We start from the raw sequence: 25,449 nt of genomic DNA on the forward strand, positions 1-25,449 counted from the left end.
AAACCTCAAAAAGTGTGTTAATATTTTCTATGAAAAGGTAAAACATCGGCTCAACAACTAGCATGTTATGTTTTACTGGGAAAAGGTATGCATTGTGTTTTAAGCTGCGATGGACTGGCGACCTGTCCAGGGTGTACCCCGCCTCTTGCCCAAAGGCTGCTGGGAAAAGTTCCTGCAACCCCGCGACCCCTAATCAGACGAAGTGGGTTGGATAATGAATGAATGTGTTTTTCGGTGCATTTTACACAGGGTCCAAACCTTTTGGGAATTTGGATCGTATTTGTTTGAAGGGACGGACATAAGAAGGAAAAAGTCACATTTAGTGGAAGGAGGCAAAGTATGAAAAGGGTTGATGAGAATCAGGGGAAGAGATGGACTTTAACTTGCAATACTCTGACAAATAAAACAAAGTTTAATGTATGCTAACTTACTGAAGATGGATTTTTTTCTGCAGTGGTAAATGTTACAACTTTCAGCTGAAATCAAGTCTCACACCATACTGATGTTTCTACTTATTAGATTATTTTTAATACCAAATTAGGGTCAAACCTCGGCTCTGGTAATCTATCAACCTCAGTTTCTATTAAATGTGTTGCACTTGTTTCATGCAAAATTCATAGTTTAACATTTGTCGTTTTCAGGAAAGAAGACAGAGCATCAAGGTCTTATCTCTTTGCCATAAGTTCTTTGTTTACTTCATTCATTGTTTAATGTGTACAATAAGAGACAAATAAATACAGACAGAACAGCGGCAAGGAGAGGAAGACGAGGAGGAGATGCTGGAGTGTTAAAGGTCAAAGGACGGAGGAGAAGCGGAAGTGGGTTTGAAGTAGGACTACGGCTGACCCCTGTGAACCCTATAGAAGTACTTTATTAGATGTAAACCAAAACCACGAGGGTAAAGCATCTTAAAAAGGCAGATGTGATGTTACTGGGTAAGAAAAAGTAGAACTGTGAGATCAGTGGAGGGAAGAAATGATGATGTGAGAACCTTCAGCTGTAATCTGCCTTAAAAATAAGAACAGAACAGGAACATACTTAAACCGTCAAAAAGAATACAAAATTGCCTCGTTGTCTTTGTTTTTGTTAGTTTTTACTTGAAAAAATACTTTAAAAAGTAACAAATCAACAGAAAACAGTAGTGGTGGAAGCCTGAGCTCGGCTGGAGGAGGAGGACATCGATGGACTGAATCGTTATGCTCGGCTTCCTGCAGCCTTACAGATGGAACCTGCAAATCCAAATCACTTCCATGAGTTCGAGTCAAGCACAGTGTTTCAGATATGTCCTCTACGTGCCGAGCTCTGAGGGGAAACACACACAACTTCTGGGGATGGGATTTATTCTGTTTAATGAGTGGGGGGGAGGAGCACAGTTAGCAGAAGGGGATGTGGACGCCGTCCCATCGGTATTAAGACTTGTCAGATGACTTCAGGAGGTTTTCTTTGCTCCTTCTCTTCACGTCCCAGTTGTAGACTCGTGCCATGTCTGAGAGGAGCGATGAGTTAAGACGAAATGGGGATAAAAGGGTTTTTTCTGTAGTAAACAATGGAAAACCAGCCACAACTTGTTAACTTAGCAATGTTAGCTTTCAGCTCGGCTTATTGTAGCTTTTATTCTTAGAAAAAACCGAGCTGAAAGCTAAGACGTGAACAAATGAGTGTCTTGGAAAAGAGGGAATGGTTACATTTTTCCCAACCAAATTGCTTATTCTATTATACTGATTTATCCACTGGTTATCTACCAAGTTTTTTCTTCCTGACAGAAATGGTCTTTTTCCATTTTTTTTTTTTTTTTCAAATTTCTTGTTTGGTTTAATTTTTTTAAGCCTTTAAAAATCAAGAAGTCTGACACCAGCGACCTCATAGCTCTCCAAGCGGACCAGATGAGCTCTGAGCTCAAGATGTCCTTCTGAGAATTTAAAGACAAATTTGACAAAGTCCAAACCGTCGTCACAACACACTGTTGTCACTAGAAGCTTTTCACCAGCAGCTGGAGGAAGAAACTTCATGCAATCAGCTACAAACTGAGGGTGTGTCTCAGTGTCCTTGTGTCATTTCAAACACTATGTTTAATTACATAGCGTTCTTTCTTTGTCCTCCAACCCTCTTTTCCAGCATTCATATGTATATTCAGCAATACAATCATTTGATAAATAAATCATAATAGTGCAAAAGATTTTTTTTGAGAGGCCTTATTTGTAAAGCTCCTCTTGTCAAAGTAAATTTAAGCCAAATCACAGCTTAAATTTAAGCAATAATCACAATTTTTATTAGTTTTACCCTTTTAAAATTAATACTATTTTCTGCTTTACAAAAACTTATTTATCTAATTCTATTGAACAAAATTATTAATCTTTCACATTAAAAATCCGAATCTGACATCACAGTGAAGGAACCTTATTTTGGGCATGAAGGTGCTTCCTTACAGTGGTGAAACAAACCCACTAAAGACAACTTTATCCTCCTTACTGATGAAGATTCGGACTGTTTTCCAGCCTAACGTTTAGATCAGTGTTCCTCATTACGCCTGGCTTTCTGAAAATGCTCTCTAAACAAGTCATAGTGATCCTCAACGGTGCAGTTCTCTCCACAAACAAGAGCTGCAGGCTGCTTGCAAAAACCTTGCTGTCGTAACGGCCCTAACTGACCCTGTCCGAGTTGCCAGTCTTGGTTAATTTCAGCTGCACCGAACTCCGCCAAAGAGCTGCTCCGTATATATTTAGTAAAAGAAACACCAACATATTGGACGCATTATTGTATTTTCACCATATACGGTTGTATTAGAATGCCATTACTCCGTGCTATATTTAGGATAACCATTCCTTGCTAAAAAACTGAATGTTACTGGTTTGGCAACGTAGCAGGATACGTAGCATGGGAAAGCTTTTTCTTCCCTTGGCACTGTGGAAAACAGGAACTATCCCAAGTATCAGCTGCAACGGCAGTAAGCTCGGTCTTGGTGGACCACTTTGTGAAAGGATACTGACTTCGGTGGTGGTGAACTGGTCTCGCAGGAAGTCTAGATCCTCCTCGAGTGTCTCAAGGTTGCGAGATGCTGTAGATAGGTTCTTCTCTAGGAGAGCCTGGGCTTCGTCGATGTCGTACTCTAACATGACGTTAGCCTTTGAGGGGAAATGTTTGGTGGGTTTGGGGGTGAATGATAGAAAGAGGTTAATGGTTATGAGAGTTTATTAAATATACAGTTCTCAGAGGCATTTAAAGGACCAAAAACAACTTTATAACACTTTTAATACTTTAAATGGTGTCAAGGTGATTTGTATTGTGGTGAGTCACTAGCATGGAGGTGTATCTGTACTTTAAAAACATGATTTTATGTGTACACCAACATATGAGTTAAGATTTTTCCACCAAAGTGCTTCTAGTGTGTTTTGGAGCCAGAGCCTGATATAGAGAAGGTTTTTCTGTTTCAGCTGGTTCGGCCTCCAGCACATAAAATGATTGATATTAAATATTGTCATTACAGAGACCAACCAGACCAGCTAAATGGTAAGACCACCATATGTAAATATCTAAAGTCAGTCGGGTGTATAATCCCTTTAGAGTCATAAAAATTGAGCATAAACATGGATGTGAAGTGGAAGAACATGAGGTTAGTTCCTACCGTTCAGTGTTTTATCACCTGTAAATGTGCCTCAATGCGCCACATATCGCAACGTTCACAATCACCATTTGCAGATGAATGTTTGAACAGTCTGCTGCTACATTTACAACACTGTTTGGTGTTTTTACAGAGTCAGATGGTGTGTCTACACCTCCCTTGAAGCAGCTTGTAGTAATCATGGTGTACATAAATACTGGTTAGTATTTGGAAACGCTGAGCGTTCGCAAACACAGACTGTTGTTAAAAACAGTGTTTTAGAACTAGATGATAATAAATCAGCTTCAGAGAAAACTAGACAATGATGTGATCTGTGAAACTGAACCTGCACTGTGATCATTTACAGAATTTCATAACATGCTGAAGTGTCAAGCCATCTGAAAGATACGTTTATGTGATGAAATCATGTGGCTCTGTGGTAATCATGTCTGTGGAAAACCAAACCAGTTCTCAGCTAGACCCAGCTTAAAACTGCTTCTAGGACCAGCACTGGAAACACTTCAATGGGAAACTTCCAACAGCAGTTTCACTTTATAAATACAGGAGAAAATGTCTGGTTTTGTTTCGGTAAGGTCGTGTTTAGTTGGGATGTTTTCTAAGCTGTGATGTACACACAGCTTCATGTCACCAAAACCATCTTAACAACGCTGTAAAACAGTGTTTCGCAATCCATCTCCTCGAGACCCACAGTCCTGCATGTCTTAGAGGTGACCCTACTTTAAGGGTGTCTTCACGTCAGCATGGTCTGCTAGACTTCAGGAACATTCACATCAGCCTTTTTGATCCAAATCCGAGTCTGTTTGCTCGGAAAGTCCGCTTTGTTTGGTGAAATGTGAACACGCCAAACGAGTTCTGATTCCGATTAAAGAAGTGGACTCAGTCCACCTACAAACACAGGACTAAAGTAGACCAAATACAGGAAGTGAACTACAAAAAAAAAAAAAAGTTAGTTTAAAAAAGTTAAAGTTTTGTCTCCATGTTTAACGTGCAAGTGGAGGAAACAGTTTTTTTTTCCAAGCTGGTCTTGTCCTCTCTTTTACTAAATACCAGTAGAGCGCCACCTTTGGTGAAATTGGGGATATATTATATACCAAAATACAGCATGAACATGATGTTGGTTCGTTTGGATACACCCACCTACAACTGAGCCAAAAGTCCCCAATTGGTCCCAGTCTAGTGGACTATCCTGATGTGAATGCACCCTAAGGAACTACCAATAGTGAGCATAAATGTAACATTACTGGTTTCACACCACAAAGCCAGTGGCTGAAACCATTTTCATAGACAGTCTATGCTGCACAAAAAGTATATTATAATCAATAGATGGCTTCATCCACCATCATTTTATACTACCATGGGTGAGTGTTACGGACCACGACTGTGTTCCTGCTGCACTTCTCAAACAAATCAGAACCTTTAACAACAAAATAATAATAAATTTAAAAAAGTGCTTCCTTCTCCAGTAGAGAAGGATCAGATTGTGTCCTGGTTGATCAGATTTCTATCAGAACTTTGACAAAGTTCTTCCACGTTTTCCACGCGAGTCACTTCTACCATCAAGAGCCGTCTAGTATCCCACATGCCTAAGTTTTGCTTATTTACTCACGGTGAGAGTAAAAATTAGAGTAAAGTCCGCTTCCTGTATTTGGTCTGCTAGAAACGGACCGAGACCCAATCGAGTCCGCTTCTTTGATCCGAATCAGAATTTGTTTGGTGCATTCACATTTCCCCAAAGAAAGCGGACTTTCTGAGCAAACAGACTGATTCTAATAAAATAGGCTGATGTGAATGTGCCTCAACACACCTGAATTAAATAAAAGGTCTCTTTAACAGAAGGAAGGTTATTCGTCTTAATCAGGTGTGTTGGAGGAGGAACACATCTAAAACATGCTGGGCTGTGGGCCTTGAGGACCTGGACCAAGAAACACTGCTGTAAAATCACATTTATTGAATAATTCAGTCTAGATTAGATCATTGATCTGTGTCTAAGTTTTGATTTTAAAGTCTAATATGAGCATCTTTCTTGTGCTCCTACACGTTACAGTTGTTAGCATTTGATTGCTAAAAGTTTAAGAACTTATCAAAGCTCAAAAGACTTTTGTCTAATGTTACTTTGTTCTCAAAAAACTAAAATTAGTTTCAGGATGACAGCCTTACCGATGCACTGTAAACCCTTACAGACATGTTATATTTTGTGTCAACGTGTTCTTTACCTCGCCTTCTTTAATAAATGAGCATTCGCTCAATCAGCTTGTGCCAAAGTAGCAGCAGTGCATGCTCACGTTTGCATTTTATTCTACAGCAAAAACCTTACTCAACTGGATTTTAATGGCAGAGTTAAACCACAAGCTGATGTCTGACACGTCTTTTTTTCATTAAAGATCCATGCAGTTTTTGTCTTTAAAAGGTAACATTTGGCTCTGAGTCGAATCAGCTCATCGTAATTGCAAACAACGGCTGTATACTTGTATATCGTGCTATCCTGAGCAATACTTACCCCTAACCATAGGCAGACTTTGTCGGTGGGCGGCACAGAGGCCTTGCAGTAAACGTTGTCAGCCAACAGGAAGTGTGTTTCCATGGGCTCTGTAGTTTCCTGTGTGAACAAAAGGCTAATTTAGCACGAGGTTATGTGGCTGGTTCAGTTCGTTTGTAGCCGTCATCTGTTTGTCAACAAGCTTATGAAAAAACAGTGAAGGACAGGTCTGTATGATCATTTTAGCAGAGGCGACACATGCTCCAAATATAAATACATACTGCTCTTTCAGTGACATATTCTTTGACTTCATCTGCAGCACGTAATCACTGCTCTAACAGCTCCTTCAGTCTGTTCAATGCAAAATTTCAATCAAACACTTTAATTCACTTAAAAACAAAGTTACCTTCTTCTTCTGCATGTGTCGTAGGATTTCTAGCGTTTGTGTAATTTGTGGAATCTGACTTTTCAACCTAAATCAAAGAGAAAAATAGTTCTACTTAATAAAAAACAGGTAGATTATTACATTACCGTATATACACAAATGCAGTATGGGTGTATTAACTATTACATGCTGAGACATGGTTGTTTTACAAAAACTGGTTAATATATCCTATTTTTTTTAAGTAACACAGCTCAAAAAAACAACCTTTTACTGAGAAATTGGTTTTACTTTAAAAAAAAACAAACAAAAAAAACAAAAAAACTTTATTGACATAGCAGGACAGAACGAGACAGAAGTCTGAGAGACAAAGTGGGGCTGTTGCTAGCATGAAGCTTGTAGTCCGAGCTGTAACTTCACTTCATTTTTCAAATCAGACTCAGTCCTAAACTTCTCGTTATGCCAGGATATATGCATTCCTGCTTCATAACTAACTAACTAACTTAACTTCAAAGGTCATATTTAGGCTAAACTGCTCATGGCCACATATTTCTGCTGGTTGAAATCAATCTGATCGGAGAGTCCAGCTGACATGTCATTTTATTTATTTAGTTTTCTTATAAGGTATTTAAGTTTTATTCATGTGAATTTGTTATCTGAGATGAAATTCTTAATATCTAAAGCAACTCTTGTAAGTAAAAGTCTTTATTTACATCAACAGGACATTTCCAAAGTTGGGATTTTTGGTTGTTTCTATTCACATCATTTCAGTTGTTGATGTAAAATTAATCTATGATGATCTGAAAATGCAGCGTACCTTCACAGCTGAGAGTATCTGCAACACTTTTCATATGTGTATTACTTTGTACCATACTGACAATGTGATGTTGTAATGGGGAGTCTACGTGTTGCAGCTACAGAGTTCTGCTCTTTGTTGAAAATAAATATTCTAACATGGATAAAAACTCCGACCGATGAGTCAAAACAAACTAATTATGATGTAAAACATTATTTTACTGTTTCTTTATATCACTATGAAGACAGAAATACTCATTTATTATCTCCGTAGCAGTTTGTGAAGTGTTTGTGTCAGTAAACAAACCCAACAATGTGCTAACTATCATAGATCTGATAGTTTCTTGTCTATCACTGTAATGCAGGCATTGAAGATGTATAAAAGGCAAACTACTGTTTTATTAGACTAAATAAAATCAGTAGCTTTATGCATTTATAGAGGTTTTGTGTGTATGAATTTGATTTTATTTTAAACAAATCATTTAAAAAAAAAAAAAGCTTTTATTAATTTTCATTTAATATGGAAGGACTGTTAAATATTCCCTTAGGTTGTCTGTTTATTTCCAAAATAGCCTCAGAAAATCAGTCAAGATGGAAAAAGTACAAAGTTTCTATCTATATTGCTACAAGTGGAAAATGTTTTGTTTTGTTAGTCCTTGAGAAGTGAAGTTAGAGATTAAGTTTGCGTTACCTGAGCTTCTTCTGTGACAGATTAAGCTCCATATATTTATATTTCTGGTACTGTTCATCCAGCTTCCTGAGCACTGAGTCTGCCGTCTCGTTGCCGGGCTGTTTCATAAACGAGTCCACATCCTCCTGGAAAATCCAGAGATAAGAGAAACGAAGTGAATGGCTAAAAAATATAACAGATCAGTTTGTTGTGGCATTTTAAACTGCTGCAACCAGCCTAAAATGTTTGGTAACAAGTGGGTCTGACATCCGCAGTGCTCTGTGGTGGACAGGTTCGCCAGCAATGAGGCCGTTTCTGAATTCGCCTACAGATAACATTCAGCAAACCACGGCTTTTATATTCTATGTCAGCCATTTAAATGACTTGCATTTAACATTACTGATGGATTTTAAGAAAAAAGGATTTTAGTTTGCAAAATTATTACCACACATACATAAACACACTGGTTGAGAGGTCAAATAACCATTACAATTTATTATACTTGTTGTCTTCTGGATACGTTTCATGGTAAACAGAATACTCAATAAAAACATACTAATACATCAAAGTAGCATCTAATTATTTTCATTTTGGTTGAATTTTTACACATAAAATGGAGCAAAAATCAAATCCTGCGGCTGTGAAGTGAAACTTTATAACTTAAAGGGGAAAAATCCTCAACATGATGTTTTTGTTGACAGTTTCAGTTCTTCTCTTTTCTTGCTACACGGCTGTTTATCACTGTAAATACTGCATGTATGCTTTGTGGGCTGCAACTTGAGCTGCAACTCATTCAATCCCAAATCCACCCTTAATTTTTATGTATTTACCAGATATTTTAGTATTCGTACAGCTGTCACGTGACAAGAAACATGATATATATATATTTTTTTAATTTTATTTGATAACTCACATACGAGTGAATATATGCAATATAACAAACACGGCTGTGCTTTTGCAACTGTAACATTTTGAAATAAGAGAACAATTGTGAAGAGTTCAAGCAATAGATTAAAAAAAAAAAACCAAAAATGCAAAAATGAGGCAAAACATTGCAAAAGGTAACAAGACTTCAGACTGAAACAACTGAGTCCAAGGGAATACCATGTAAATAGGAATACATTGTTTAAGATATGGGGTTTTCCATACAATTCAAAGAGTTTACATATAGTTTCAGCTCATTTTTAAAAAAGATCAAATTAGGGGAACATTTCTGAACTTTACATTTGTGAATAAAAAGTTTAGCTAAACATAAAAAGAGATTTATACAGAGTTCGTCTTTCTTGAATTTTATCAGAATACCAAATATAATGGCATCTCCATTTATAGATATTGGAGACAATGGAAAAAAACGATTTAACCAATTTTGTAATTTGGACCAGAAAGATTGTATTACAGCACAAAAGAAAAGTAGATGATATCAATATCTTTTCCACAAAATGTACAGACATTTTCTTGTATTTTAAATCGTTGCTGAAGTAGTTTGGACGGATAAATATCGTTCAGTGTTTTGTAATGTGTCTCCTTTACTTTAGAAGCGACAGGAAAAGACAGGCACATTGTTCTAAGCTTTGTTATCTCCTTTTTGTCAAATTTATGAGCAATATTATTTTTATTTTGCAAGCAAGGGAACAAATGGTTGGTTAAACATCTAATATAATATAATAATTTGTACATTTTCTGTTTGTAATTGAAGTTCCTTATATTGATGTGGTAGGTAATTGTGGAATTATAGTTTGGTTGGATAAAAAGTTTTTAGAGAGAAAAATGAATTCTTTTGGGAGAGCATTTTGTAAACATATGAAGTCCAAAAATGGGGGGTTAAAGTTATGTTTTGTGCAGAACTGATTATAATTGAGTAAATTTCCATTATCATCCAAGGAAACATGACAGTACCTGTAGATGTCATGCTGCAGTCATTAATACTCCATATGTGACTATAGTCATTGTATTTGTAATATTCTGTTAATATATATATGTTGAACTGTTTGAAGCTAATGCTAACGTAACCAAATCAGCTGCTAGTTATACTAACTAGTTATACAATCTGCAAGCCTGAAGAGGAAGAACCGGCATTAAAAATAAAATCTAACCAGACAGTAAAGCCCATAGATGGACACGAGCAGCCGCCCAACACGCGCACACAGCAGGATTAACTGTGGCGTGCTTTAGCATCGGCTACAGCTAAAACAGCGTGATTCTACTGTAAATAAGCCATACTGTTGGAAAAGCCAGGCTTTACGCACCACAAACACTGCTTCTGGGATCCCGAGGTGCTTCTTCTTTGTCGCCTGTAAGGCATTGCTGTTGTCTATGGTCACCGCCATGTTGAAGAGAGAGGCTGCTCCTTCCTTCCTGACGTTCAAACCCACAGACATCATATATACGTAGACGCCTCATTGAGCGCCATATTGGATGGGTCTCTGCTTTCGAGTCTTGGTGCAGAATCAACGTAGTTTCCCCACAAAACTCTTTTCTGTGGAACCACGCGTAGATAGGACGAGTAGATAGACTAATGTTCCAGTCTTTGGTCAAGGCAGTCAAAAAACTATATAAAAAGCTATGTACACGGGGAAAAGGTCAAACAAAGCTGAGATCCCTCCCCATACTAGACTGTTCTGCTAAGTTTATTGGTAAGGGCATTAAAAAAAATTAAGAATCTTTTAAATAGGCCAAAATTTTGGCAACATTATACTGACTTTCATTTTTATTTTCCAGATTTTTCTTCCAGTTTGGAATCAGGAAACCTGCGTGAAAGAACGTGTTGCCAGTAATTTTATAAATAAAAAATGTTTTAAAATGTCCCCCCCTCCTCGGGTTTTTTCATAAATCCCACACTGTATATAACTCACAAACAAAACACTTTTTAAACATAATTGGTTGATAAATAATGTTAACACAGTGAATAATATACAAAATGCAAATGATACATTTTACTCCAATGAGGCGTTTATGGAAAAATATGACATTATTGTTTCACAACCAGAGTTTTACATGGTAGCATAATTACCTCCGCCAAGGAGGTTGTGTTTTTACCAGCTTTATTTGTTTGTCTGTTTGTGTATAAGACAACTAAAGTTAAGGACGGGTTTTCGTGAAATTTTCAGGACTTATTGGAAATGTGAAAGAAAGAACTGGTTTATTTTTGGTGGTGATCAAGATCACTGTTTGGTTTCAGGATCTTTTTAAAGGCCTTGGCGGAGGTTTGCGCTCTCTGAGTGATTTTCTGGGTAACTTCTGAATTGCAAAGTTTTGATACAATACTTTATTTTCAGACTTTGTACAACTGTATCTCTTTTTTGATAAACTAATAAATGTAAATAAAAGAAAGAGTCAACCGTAGTCAAGAGAAAGCCAACAACTATTCCCGTATTTTGTTTAGTGTATGGTTTGCAATAACAATACACATACACAATAATACTGAAAGCAGATCATGTGAAAATACATTCAACAAGGTTGAATAATAATTTATTTAACCAGATAAAAATAGATAGATAAATCCAAATGCATCAATAAACAATCAAATATGTTAGTATCAAATTCATTTGTACATGTATTTATATTGTAGCTACCTTATTTCTTAGTTGAATAGCAATGTAAAAATATTTTAGCATAAAACACGTTGTTTTTTTTATGTTTTACAGTGATCTGTATCATAATAATATCTCTGCCCTTTGTAAAAACCAAACTGTGAGAAAAATCAGGTAAAAATTCGTGAAATTATTGTTGGACCTACACTTTACAAATAAATGCATTGGAGGCGCATGGGAGACCCATCCAAGATGGCGGCGCGATGAGACGTCAGCTCGTATAGGAAGCGTGATACTATGCAGCGTCTATGTCTATGTTCAAGCCTGCGTACAAGACGTCTGAGGCACTGCCTCTAGTGGTCACATGTTGCAACAACGCCCACTATTATTTTTTACTTTAAATCACACAAAATTGATATTCAGTAGTCTTTATTATTAATAAAATATTTAATAGATGTCTGAAAAACAATCCATTTTCAATGCAAGAACGTGGATGGGAGATTGAGTTGGAGAATCGGCTTTCATTATGGTTTTTCCTGTCTGTAAAGCATCTTGAAATGGCATTGCCAACATAAATAAAGTTGAATTGAATCGAATTGAATGGAAACACTGTCTTATGAACCCAAAAGCCAAGTCTTTCACAACAAAATTTTTTTCAGGGCCAAAGGAAAATAGTGAATCTCTCTTTATTAAAAACAAACAAACAAAAAACACTGAGATGCTGATCAAAAGGTGTTTGTGAAGGCATCATTCTTGTGAAACCTTTGACTGGCTATTGTGATTGTATAGAATAGAATAGAATAGAATAGAATAGAATAGAATAGAATAAACTTTATTTTCATTTCAACAAGTACAACAAAATGTAAAATGCCATTTCAGTTGATGCCTTATTCATTAAATAAAACATAATATGAAATGATAAGGATAAACATGAAGCTAAAGATACAGTGGGGCTCCAAAGTTTGGGCACCCCTGGTAAAAATTTATTTTAATGTGCAAATAAGGAGCTTGAAAAAGATGGAAAATCTCAAAAAGGCATCAAAGTACAGTTTAGACATTCTTATAACATGTCAAAAAAAAGTTACATCCTATTTCCATCATTTAAACCTTCAAAATAACAGAAAACAAAATATGGCGTCTGTAAAAGTTTGGGCACCCTGCAGAGTTAGTACCTTGTACGCCCCCAATTTGACAACTGAAACCTGACAGTGTCCTGGATTGTTTACAGTTAGTGTCTGGAAAGACCAGGTGATGTCAGTCTCAAAGGTTTTAAATGCCCAGACTCATCTGACCTCGCCTCAACAATCGGCACCATGGGTTCCTCTAAGCAGCTGTCAAGAACATTTAAACTGAAAATAGTTGATGCTCACAAAGCAGGAGAAGGGTGTAAGAAAATAGCAAAGCGTTTTCAGATGCTAATATCCTTTGTTTCGAATGTAATCAAGAAATGGCAGTCATTGGGAACAGAGGAAGTTAAAGCAAGATCTGGAAGACCAAGAAAAATATCAGACGGAACAGCTCGCAAGATTGTAAGAAAAGCAAGTCAAAACCCAAGTTTGACTGCACGATCCCTCCAGGAAGATCTGGCTGATACTGGAATTGTGGTGCACCTTTCCACTATAAAGAGGTACAAATATGGCCTTCATGGAAGAGTCATCAGAAGGAAACTTCTTTCACGTCCTTACCACAAAAATCTGCATTTGAAGTTTGCAAAGGAACATATAGACAAGCCTGATGTATTCTGGAAACAAGTTCTGTGGATTGATGAGGTTAAGATTGAACTTTTTGGCTGGAATGAGCACAGGTACGTTTGGAGAAGAAAGGGCACATAATTTAATGAAAAGAACCTCTATCCAACTGTTAAGCATGGGGGTGGATCAATCATGCTTTGGGGTTGTATTGTAGCCAGTGGCACAGGGAACATGTCACGAGTAGAAGGAAAAATGGATTCAATGGGATTTGAGCAAATTTTGGATGCTAACCTAATGCCATCTGTGGAAAAGCTGCAGTTAAAGAGAGGATGGTTTCTACAAATGGATAGTGATCCTAAAAACACCTCAAAATCCAGGGTGGATTACATCAAGAGGCATGAACTGAAGGTTTTGCCATGGCCTTCACAATCTCCTGACCTCAACATAATTGAAAGTCTATGGATAGACCTTAAAAGAGCAGTGCGTCACAGACGGCCCAAAATATCAAAGATCTGGAAGACTTTTGCAAGGAAGAATGGGCGAAGATACCTTAAACAAGATTTGAAAGACTTTTGGCTGGCTATGAAAAGTGTTTACAAGCTGTCATACTTGCCAAACGGGGGAATAGAAGGTACTAACTATGCAGGGTGCCCAAACTTTTGCAGAGGCCATTTTTTGTTTTCTGTTATTTTAAAAGTCAAAATGATGGAAATAAGATTGAACTTCTTTTGACATGTTATGAGAATGTCTAATCTGTAATTTGACGCCTTTTGGAGATGTTTCATCTTTTGATAGCTTCTTTTTGGCACATTAAAATAAATTTTTACCAGGGGTGCCCAAACTTTGGAGTCCCACTGTAAGTAGTATTCTTGTTAAATCATTGACAGGCTATTGTGACTGTATAGAATGTAACAGAATAGAATAAACTTTATTGTCATTGCAACAAGTACAATGAAATTTAAAGAGCCATTTCAGTTGATGCCTCATTCATCAAATAAAACATAATATAATAAGATAAAGATAAAGATAAATAAAATACACAAACAACACAACAGTGTACTGTCTGCTGCCTCAGCTCAATCATCTATGATTGGCAGTATTTAAAATGATGAATGCCGTTGGGTAAAAACTGTTCTTAAATCTGTTTGTCTTGAATGATCTATACCTTCTACCTAAAGGTAATAGTTCAAGCAGCGAGAGCCCAGGGTGCGAAAAGTGCGTAGCAGCTGGTTTGGTCACTGCACACAAGCTTTTTTCTAAGAAGAAAAGGACTTCTTATTAATTCCTGCAGTTTAGTAGAGGTGACTTGCATTTTCTGACATCTTGGTATCAACGGTATAAGATTTATATTGAAGGATGGCAGATGTCGCCCAAGTTTCTCTTTTGAAGCCCAACTTTAATGACAGCGGATAGTTTTAATGTATTGTCTTTACATCAGCTACAGGTGGTGAATCAGTGTTATGAAATCTGTATAGTAGTTTAATATGATAACTGTGAATCCCACAGTCCAACTAAACTGGTAAAACCCTTATGATTCAGGAGTTGTATTTGGAATTTGAACTCACTGTCCTGTATAATGTGGAATATCTAGTGCTTTTTAACATCCAGTATTAAGTTAAGAAAGAAACAGAGACCATATAGAACGGATATTTATTGATTTGGTGTCTGATAGATCTACGAACAGATCAAAAGATACAGTAGCAGATTAATGGTGAATATTTTATGGTATAAATTATATATTGGTATAATTAGTACAGACTCTCAATGATACACTAATAGTGTGGTTGACCTGATGTGATCTGCTAGACTGTATACAAGCGGATATGTATACAGTGGAAATGGTCACCATGATGTTAAACACTGGTTTATTCAAGGAGTAGTGTACCCTAAATTTGCTTTTTAAGCTACAAACAACACAGTATGACTTAATAGTGATAAATAACCTGTTATAAATATGCTTTTTTTCTTCAGAAATCAGTTTTTTATGAATCAGAAATGATTCAAAATGCCCTCATCAGCTTAAAACCAGATTTTGTGATATAGAGGAAAACTTGATTTTGAAAAACTCACAGCCCTCTTCACCAGATGGAAAAAATGTTGTGTATAAATCGTGCCCTCTGATGTATTTGTCTGACGTAGATTCGGTAGTTTCAGATTTTGACAGACAAATTTATGTTTTTGAGGAGTGTAAACTTAACACAGGACTTCATCCTTTATCTGCTGATCTTCATCTTGAGACAGAACAAGCTCAAATCGTTGGAGCGGCAGATTGCAGTGGTATCTCCGGCCCTGCGTTAACCTGCCAGAGCCTGCTGGAGTTTCTGCCAGCACAATAGCACCAATGGCTCAAACTGATCCAGTTCAGGACCACCTGTGTTGCGTAGCTGAGAGATACACAAAACATCCTCCATCTCAAAGGCCGATCGATGGCGGTGGTGCTTTATGAAGCCTGCATGGGCTTTTCATAGTGGCCACTTAGCTGCATTTTGTCATTTAATCATTTTTAATCCCCTATTTAATCCCCTAATTCTTCTAATGTCTAGAAGAAATAGTGAAGATTCTTTAAACCGAAGAGGATAAAAACAACTCTATCAAAGGTAATGCCAAGGTTTTCCAAAAGGATTCTACAAAACTGAAGACTTTCCCTTGAATGAGAAAAGCTAGCGAATGTTAGTGGTGTGAATGATGTTTTTGTCTATGCTTTTGTCTAGTCTATGCTGCACAAAAAGGATATTATAATCTCATCCACTATAATTTTTATACTACCTTGGGTGAGTGCTGGTCATCCAAACAACAACAGACAATCTTCCAGTCAAGTCTTTGCATCTTATTGGAGAAAATCCTTTGGAACTGAGAAACAATTGAGTTTTATTTTAAGTATATACATGTTTTTAAGCATTCACCACTCTCATTAGACATCTTTACAGTTAGACACCGAACAAAAAGGGTGGGGCCACTATAACATCAGTTTTAGATTGTAACTAGCATTGTGAGATATCTTATATCACCATCTTGGTCTTGTTCAAAGCCAGAATTGACTATATACAGACAAGAGGATGGCATCTGAGAAGAAAACCAGAAAGCTTGAATAAAAATACAGTTTTATGAGTTAATATCTATATAATAATTAAATTACTAACAGCACACTGGTCAGAAGGACAAAACCTACCTAATAACACCAAAAAACCAAAGTTTTGAATGTGAGACATTTCAGAAACACCACCTAGTGGCTAGCAATGGAACTTCTCTTCAAGTTATTTTTTGATAAGTTTCACATCAATCAGTGACTTTATCCATCTTGTATATAGTCTGTGTTTAAAGGGGTGCTATGATGGTATTTCAAGTTTTCTGAGCTTTCTACAGTGTTACAGTGTTGAATCCTCATCAGACATGTGAACGGCACTATTTTTTTTATCACCTAAACACATGTTTGAGCTTGAGTTTGAGTTCCAGCACTCTCTCCGTTTGGTTTCCATGGCGACGAAAAACACATCGTTTTAGAGAGTTTTTTCTACTTGGAAATCCTTGTGACGTCCCGGGGGATAAGGTTCGGTGATTGGTTACCTTCTACTGGTTAACAAGGACATGTACAAATACATCAGGCGGGTGGAAAACGTGGGATAAAGTTATTTCCAACGATGGCTGGTGAGTTTACCAAAGAGAGACATCCTGCTGCATTCGTTGCTGTGGGTTGCTGTTTTCCACTTCGTTTTCAGGCTCTGATTCAGGTTCCAACATGTAGGGCTGTATGCTATGTGTTGACATGGTATTTTGTTTTTTTATTGAGTTCATATGAGCCTAATCCTTCTGTTTATGAGATGTTACAATGACGGCGAAAGAAGTTGCGGTGCGCGCTCCTGATGTAGTGCAGTGGCGGGAGGCGGGGCTTAATGCGGAAGAGTCTCAATCCACTCGTTTTGCCCACAGGCTGATCTGACAGCCTACGGAGAGGGTCGGTCTGAAGTAAATAAAGCGATTTGTGACAATAACTTGATCAATCCCAGCCCTTCTGGTCTCAGAAATAATAATAAATTAGCCTGAAATGCAAATAATAGTTCCACTTTAACATATAATTACCACCTATTAGATCTGAACATATTACAACCCACAAAGCATGGAAACAAGACTTCATTTTTAGATACTGAATGAGCTCTGCATAAATAGCCCTCCCAACTTCATGATCCATCAAGGCTCATTCTCAGGTTGATGGTTCATGATTGCAAGCCATGATAATCAGTGGCTCGGCGTTCTTCCCATCATCAAACACACCTGGACTGAAGAAGGGAAAAATCCTCTCTGAGAACAAACACCCACTGAAGGTGTACATGTGAGATCTCGTCTCCACATCAAAGAAAGACACCGTTCCCTCCTCATAATCTGTAAATACTCCAACGATCGCTGGCTTTTGACACAAAGGAAGAAGTACAGAAGGGGAATCCAGAGCTCGATATTCACTGCCATTCCTACATCGTACTGTCCAGTAGCCGTTCTCAGGCATGGAAGTAATCATACCCTTCCTGTTGACAGAGTCTTTGACCACACCCAGGTCCCAGAAGGTCTTGTTTCCAACGGCAACCTAATTGACAGTTGAGGAAATTATGATGAGAATTAGTGACGTCTTCAGCATTTACGTAGCTTTATGGTGATGAAAATTAGGATAATTTCAGCCTTTTTAAAAGTTTTTAAAAATTCAGACAAACTATCTCTTTTAACCGTAGATGCAGGAAATTCTTTTGTTTTATTGTTTCTGGACTTGTAAGCAGCCTTTGACACCATAGGCCTCCATATTCTGTTATTCTGGTTGGCATTAAAGGTAAATCTCTGTCCAGGTTTAAATAATTGGGGTTCAGTACTCTTCAGCAGCCCCTTCTCACTTCGGGGTTCCCCAGGGGTCTACATTGGGGCTTTTGTTGCTTATTCTGTATATGATGCTACCGGGTGCTATTTTTAGGAGGAACAACAAACCTTTTCATTGTTTCGCTGTTGACGACATTTAGGTCTGTGAGCCAGTTATGCTAAGCAGCAGGGATACACTGCTGACACTTTGATTTAACTGTGTGGCCCAAATGAAAAACCTGGATGAGGTTGAATATCTCAACCTTAACAAGAAGAAGACAAAAATACTGAGGTCTTCTGGTTTATAAAATCTGATCACTGACTACCTCAGTGTGACTGATATACTCAGTACGTTGTGTGTGTTTGTCTGCGTGAAAGAAAAGATGAGACTGTTTCTGATTTTTTAAAAATATTACATAATCATAGTTTTGCTTTACTTTTATCTGCTTGTGTTTTAGCATGTTAAAGTACTTTGGCTTGCCTTTGGGACAAAAAGGGCTATGAAAATAGAAATAAAGTTTAATTTTGAAATCAGTAAATACAGTTTGATTTGATTTGAATCTGTGTCTTTCCTTTCCAAAGAAGAAAGACTAAAAGTGAGCTTCAGACAGCTAAGTTAAAAACTAATGACAAAGCCAGAAATCTCGGTGTAGTGATGGACTGGAGCAGTCACATTAAGACAGTTGTGAAGTCGCCTTTAATCACTTAAAATATCAAAAGTTAAAATGTGGAAGCGACTGAGCTTAATGTGAGACATCAAATACCGTAATTAAAGGACTGATTTCTCAGGAGGATTTAGAAAAACTTGTCCATGTATTTAACTTCAGGAGACTAGACTATGTACCACTGTCCTCACAGATCTCCATAATAAGTCCATCAGACAGCTGCAGATAGTCCAGAACACTGCTGGTTGAGTCCTCACTAAGACCAAGACAGTGGACCATATAACTCCAGTCCTCAGATATTTACACTGACTCCCTGTCTGTCAAAGAATTGACTTCAAAATGCTGCTGTTAGTTTATAAAGCACCAAATGGTTTTGGACTGAAATACATTCAGGATCATATATATATATATATCTCTGGTCTACTTTCAATTCTCAGAGTAAAAACCAAACATTCAGTTCAGTTTCTATGCTGAAACTCTCAACTGCTTTAAATCAAGATTTTTAAAAAAATGTCTTTATTTGTCGCCTTTAATCAAAGTAACTGTAATTCCCCACAATGTCATTTTCATTCAAAGCATTTTTATGCCCTCTTTTTTAATCACTTGCTTTTTCTTCTAAAACTTCACTTGTTTGTTTGTTTTTAATGCTCTCTGCATCTCACTGCAATGCTTTAATGGTTTCATGTGAAGCACTTTGAATTGTCTTGCATGAAATGTGCCGTACAAATAAACCTGCCTTGCCTTATTTATTGTCTTTATAATTTTATTTGCTATTTTATGACTGCTGGTGTAACTGTGAAGCACTTTGTTCAGCTGTTGTTGGTTTTTAAACGTTCCATATAAATAAATCTAACATTGACATTAGGATAAATAGAATCCACCTGGAAGTAGAACCTCCCAGACAGGAAGCCTTTCTTGGCCAGAACGCAGATGACTGGGTCGAAGCGTTGGGGGTTGTCTGGAACGATGTGGAGCAGTTCGCCTCGGCCTGCCTGCTTCCCGTCAGCTGATAGAATGATGTTTGGATGGGCAGTGTTTGGATCCAAAACCACATCAACTGCAAAAAAAAAGGACAGGTCAAGCAATACTCTCACACATGCGGTCCATTTTTTCCACTTCCTGTCAAGCTTTTATATGGACTGATCAACCTGCCTGAAACCACTCACATCACAGGTCACTGGTTTTAATCTGGCTCTAGTTTATGGGAAAGCATGGTGGAAATGTAGCTTCCTGAAGCAATTATGACAAAAAAAAATAAAAAAATGAAACAGTGAATTCAACCAAAACATTAAAGTTGTAGCATCTGTGGTGATGATTTTACTTCAAATAAAATTCCACAAGTCTTAGCTTTGATTTGATACCATGATGGTTTAGGTAGAGCTTAGAATTACGGAGAAAGATTATTATAAGAATAAAGGCAGATCCTCAGAGCTTTTTAAAATTTGGCAATCTCACATAGAATTTCATTTTAAGAATTTTCTAAAGCCAATCTAAGGCATGGTGTTAATACTAAGACTTGTGTGTAATGTGATGTTTTTGTCTGTTTCTGTTTCTTTTATTTTATATAATTTGTTTGACTGGAGGAGTGAAGATGTATGACATTTTGTGTATCATTTATTTATAACCCTCTGGTGACTAAAAATAAAATAAAAAATAAAAAGAATTACAGAGAAAATATGCAATGTTATTTGTGTTTGCTATTTCCAGACCAAAACCCGGAAAAGACCCTTGGAGTGCAAGAGGTTAAGTGTTCATACCTGCATATTTCTGCATCCTCTTCATCTCTGTACAAGAAAACAAATAAAAAAGTACTTTTACTTGTATGTTAACTGTATGTACTTTCATTCTGATGCTGATATTCCTCCATTGTCTATAGAACAAACAGTTAGTGTTAGGTTAAAATCACATCACTTGTAGCTCATTACTGACATCAGCAAATATGTAGGAATGTTTTTAGCATCTATAACAGCCAGTGTTTCATTAAACCGCATGAGAAATATCTGATTAGAGGTTTTAATGGAAAAATACCATTAGCTACATAGGCATAGTCCTTACAAGCAACATCTTAGTGATATTTAACTATTTTATTTCACCTTGTTTCTTCAAAGTGTCCAGTTCACTTCTGAGAGTGGCATCCAGTTTGGACAGGGCTGTCCTTACCGTCCCTACACAGAGTTCAGGATAGAAGCTGATTTCTGTCCACTCTTTGGTTGGTGGAGGCGACACAAGAGAGGGTAGGCTCTATCACAGGCGGAAAATACTATTTGTATGAACAATGATGTCTTTGTTGCTCAAAAAACACCCAAAAGGAACGACTTTCTGCTGATATTAATCTACAAATTTGTCTTGGTAAGTAATAGTTAGACTAGTTTAAATAGCTCTTTTCCTTGTCAGTAAAATGAAAAAAAGAAAAAATCCTTTGTAAATCAGACTCCCATATTGACAGCAGCCTGAAGTTGATGCAAACCTGTAGGAGGTGTAGATGGTCGTCACTCTTCTCCAGCTCCTCCAGCTCAGTGTTCCTCCTCTGCAGCTCAGTGATTTCTTGCTGCAGCTCTTTGATGAGCTCCTCTGCTCTCCTCTCTGCAGCTTTCTGCTTCTCAGTGATGTCTTTGTTGACTTCGGTGCGTCTCTCCTCCGTGGAACGGATTACAGATGAAAAGAGGCGGTCGCTATCTGCCATCTCCTTCTCAGCACTTAACTGAAAAGAAAGGTAAACGTGTGTGTAAAATACGGCAGTGGGCCTTGTATGCTTGTGATATTAAGTGTATTAACTCTGATAAACTTCTTTTAATTCATTATTTTCATTTCAGTTGTCATTTACAGCTTGTGCAGAAAGAACCATGGTGCCACAATGATCTTCTAAAAGCCAAGTTTTTAATCCTATTTCTCATGGCTTAAACATAAATCAACCCTGAGGAATTTGCACATTCAGCAAGATGACAGCCAAGGTAGAGAGAAAGCCTTTTCAGGAAAGTTGAGTCAAAATAGTGGCCTGGCTAAATGTCAGGCAACTTGATATAGACATAGGATGTATGAAAGTCTGGACCAAGTCTTACTGTGCTCAGCTTCAGACAGTCTATGATCTCGTCCACTTTCTTCTGTCGTTCCTTGATCATTTGCTGAAAATCTGCCTCAGTCTGCTTCATCTGGACCTAAACAGGTAAAAGGAAATTGAATTCTGTTTTCAATACAGTTTCTAATCCTGCCAGGAGTAGAGTTCCAAGAAAGTAGATTTCCCAGAAAGACCATTTATTGCTCAGAGAATCTGCAACAATGTCAAGAATCTCAGACTCTGCAGGCCTCAGCTAGCATATTCAATGTTAAACTAAGTCAGCATATTCAGTTTTTATTTTTGACCACCAGTTGAGGTGGCTCGGGCATCTGGTCAGGATGCCTCCTGGACTTCTCCTTGGTGAGGTGTTCCAGGCACGTCCCTCTGGGAGGAGACCCCGGGGAAGACCCAGGACATGCTGGAGGGATTATATCTCCCGGCTAGCCTGGGAATGTCTTGGAACCCCCCCCCCTACAGAGTTGGCAAATGTGGCTGGGGAGAGGGAAGTCTGGGCTTCCCTGCTTAGGCTGCTGCCCCCGCGACCCGACCCCGGATAAGCAGCAGAAGATGGATGGATTTTTGATTTAATTTAATTTTTTAATATTCATACAACACTAATTTGAATCTAAAGTCATGCAGAGACGCTTTAAAGAAAGCTATATGTTCAACTAGATGCAATTTGATTAAATCCATCTCATTACAGTCAAATAATTTCATGACAGTTATGCTTGCATTATATAAATTTATACAAGTTCCCTAAAACTGATGTTTGCTTTAAATCTATCAACTTCATGTCACCAGCATATCACATCAAGTGTAAAGCACAGTGGTGGAGGGATGATGATTTGGGCTTGTTTTACAGCCACAGACATGCAGTCATTGAGCCATATAGCTCAGCAAAGTAGCTTAAATTTGGCTGAAACTGTGTAAGTAAAGACCTCTCAATGATTGAAATGCAGGGGTTGGGACCTTGAGAGAGCTGTGCATGAGCAACTACAATGAAAGCTCAAGGAAATTAAAGAAATTTATAATGTACAGTGGGTGAAATCCCCTAATGACAATGTGAGAGACTGATGAGATCCATTTCCACCTATTGGTCTGGGTTGATACGGGATAATTTGGTTTAGTAGAAGCTGATCTATTTTGTTTCCACTGCCAATCGTAGTTCTACCCAGTTGGTGGCATATCAGCAAAATGGCAATATATTCATCACCTACATAATTGCATTATGCCATAGCATCCAGCAGTTTGTTTGTCTTCTTTGCATATGGCTTTAAATCACTAAAGATCTACAATGAATCTATATGTGGTGCCGTTGCTGCTTTGTTCTTAGTGCTTAGTCACACCGGAAGTGATGACTCTTTCTGCCAGTCTACTGACTACAGTGAGCCAAACTCCAAATGGTGCCAAAGGGTCAGATCGGTAAGAATGGGACCCCCGAAGGAAGATTCACAAAAAAGTAAGTTGGGTTTGATCATATATTCTGGCATCCTTTCCAGTTTTAACCAGTGGAAATGCACTAACACAGGCAAGGAAATGGGCGGAAAAAGGGCCATGGGGTAATAATCACAGTTACTACAGCTAAAGGTGGTTCTACAAACTGCTGAATCATGGGATATACTTAGTGTGGATTAGGTTTTTTTTAACGTTACAAATCCTCTCTTTTACTCCAGCAACTCCCCCCATTTTACAAAGGCACAATGGCCTTTTTATTTTCAGGATTACAGCGTAAGTATCATTTGGCCATTCAGTCAAGGCTCCGGAGGCCATTTAAACAGTTAGATATCCACTTTTCCTTCACGCCTAGAGGAAAACGGAGCACCTTGTTTCTGTAACATGACACTGGCAAGTAATGGTGCCAAATAGATGCGCTGGGATTGAACCTAAGTGCAAAGAAATATCTTCTTTAGTTACTGCCACCCATGAAACTAGATCCACATATCAGAGTATTTTACTGCTTTCATAAAATCCATGTTACAGACTTGTACTGTATGAAAAAGAGTATCTTCTACATACTTTCCGCTCTCTGCTCTCTTCTTCCATTGTAACAGCCTGGTGGTCTTTGTGCTCGGTCTCAGTACAGAACTGACACACACACATCTGTTCATCTCTGCAGAACATCTCCAGCAGCCTCTCGTGCTTCTTACACATCCGGTCCTGCAGGTTCTTCACCGGCTCCATCAGTTTGTGCAGCTTCAGGGTGGCAACCCTCTGGTGTGGCTCCAGGTGGGCTTCACAGTACGACGTCAAACACACCAGACAGGACTTCAGGGCCTTCACCTGTCGAGACGTGGCAGCACAGACGTCACACACCACCTCTCCTGGCTTGACTGCAGACAGCAGTGAAGCTGATGAGCAGACTATCATTTGTTTAAATGTGTCAGCCAGCTCTTTGAAGGCAGTGTTGATGCTTATTTCAGGCTGGGAGGTGAATGACTTGCTACAGGTGGGACACTGGCAGACATCGCTGCTGCCCCACACACTCTGGATGCAAGCTTGGCAGAAGTTGTGTCCGCAAGGGATGGTCACTGGGTCTGTAAGCACATGCTGACAGATGCGGCACTGGAACTGCTTCTCTGGTAACATGTTATCAGGGAAGACCATTGTCTGTAGGACAGGAAATGAGGAAGTTAGGTGATCAATGGGAGGAACAACTTTAATAGAAGAACAATAAAAAGACAAGTTACATCATCAAAAGCCACAGACTCATGTAAAAAGAGATCTGCTAAAATACTGTAAATGGAAAAAAAATCCAACTATTTACAAAAGCTTAAAACTAAAACCAGAAAGGCTTCTATTCATCTGTAACTGAGTAAATATTGAAGAATTGTAGGTTTTCCTGAAATTCAGCATTCATCCACTCAGTTTAGTTTGGTTTGGTTGTGACACTCCACTAATAATACTCTCCAGACACACCCGCTCTTAGCTAAGATCAACTCAACAGCGTTTCATCATAACACCCGAATATTAACACACTTCTCAGCCTAACAAAAACATGCTTTGTTTGCAGAGAAAAGAAGTCACACATTAATGTGAGCAAAAAATCCTAACATTCCATAAAACTGGTACGAAGCTGTGGAAATGTGGACCCAATCGCAAAATGGAGAGCCAGGAAGGCAGAGGATATTTTTATGAACTAAACAAACACACTCAACAAACCAGCACTGAAAACTAAAACCAGGAAGGAAGCTTAACCAAATAAGACAAAATAAGACAGTAAATCACAATGAAGACTACAAAACCTAAATATGACACTTTGCTAAGGATTGTTCTCCTGTTGCAAGATGAACAATTGCTTTCTGTTCAAACATATTCGGCCTAAGACTTTGCTGGTATAAATACATTGTTCCAACAGCAATGATAATTTTATTTATTTTTATTAAGATGATTTATTTAATTACGTCCAAACCCAATCAACCAACACAAACATTAATTTCAAACACTTGAATTAGACGGAGCAGAAAGAACAAAATCTTACAAAATCGGTCTGTCTCAGATAAATAAATTAAACCTTTAATAAATAAAGCCTACTTTATTAATAAGTTATGTTGGTATAAAAACAGCAGGCAAGGTCCACACTATGGTAGTACTGCCACCCCTGTTTTGTAGCTGGTCTTTTACTATGATAAAGTGTTTTTTGTTTCCTTTTTGGACATCAAGATTTCTTCTGTTTTCCGAGTTGCCAATGTTTGCCAGTCTCCCAGTAGTGGACTCATTAAAATCAACATTA

The 25,449-nt window shown here is 37.9% G+C and overlaps 2 protein-coding genes across 2 annotated transcripts; both read right to left on the reverse strand.

The window, feature by feature from the left end:
- Positions 1-674: 674 nt before the first annotated feature.
- Positions 675-10,300, reverse strand: vbp1 (von Hippel-Lindau binding protein 1). The gene is made up of 6 exons (XM_079257428.1): positions 10,189-10,300; positions 7,964-8,088; positions 6,502-6,568; positions 6,117-6,215; positions 2,984-3,122; positions 675-1,486 (listed from the first exon to the last, which is right to left on the reverse strand). The coding sequence occupies exons 1-6, from the start codon at positions 10,267-10,269 to the stop codon at positions 1,410-1,412; spliced, it is 588 nt and encodes a 195-aa protein (XP_079113554.1). The 5' UTR covers positions 10,270-10,300; the 3' UTR covers positions 675-1,409.
- A 7,061-nt stretch (positions 10,301-17,361) lies between these two features.
- On the reverse strand, positions 17,362-24,305 carry LOC306769028 (uncharacterized protein; the record flags this gene model as incomplete). Its single annotated transcript, XM_079257528.1, has 7 exons — positions 17,362-17,739; positions 19,546-19,721; positions 20,422-20,448; positions 20,758-20,905; positions 21,132-21,365; positions 21,724-21,819; positions 23,736-24,305. The coding sequence occupies 7 exons, from the start codon at positions 24,303-24,305 to the stop codon at positions 17,362-17,364; spliced, it is 1,629 nt and encodes a 542-aa protein (XP_079113654.1).
- Positions 24,306-25,449: the final 1,144 nt, after the last annotated feature.

This window comes from Telmatherina bonti (assembly GCF_933228915.1).
Source record: "Telmatherina bonti genome assembly, chromosome: 18".
In the NCBI taxonomy this organism is placed as follows: Eukaryota; Metazoa; Chordata; class Actinopteri; order Atheriniformes; family Telmatherinidae; genus Telmatherina; species Telmatherina bonti.

Excerpts from the sequence above, each read along its gene's own strand:
- vbp1 (XM_079257428.1), bottom strand. The coding sequence starts at position 10,269 with ATGGCGGTGACCATAGACAACAGCAATGCCTTACAGGCGACAAAGAAG. Across the intron at positions 3,123-6,116 it reads AAGTCTGCCTATGGTTAGGG|GCTAACGTCATGTTAGAGTA; the intron begins GTAAGTATTGCT and ends TTCCCCTCAAAG. Across the intron at positions 1,487-2,983 it reads GTTCACCACCACCGAAGTCA|ACATGGCACGAGTCTACAAC; the intron begins GTATCCTTTCAC and ends CGCTCCTCTCAG.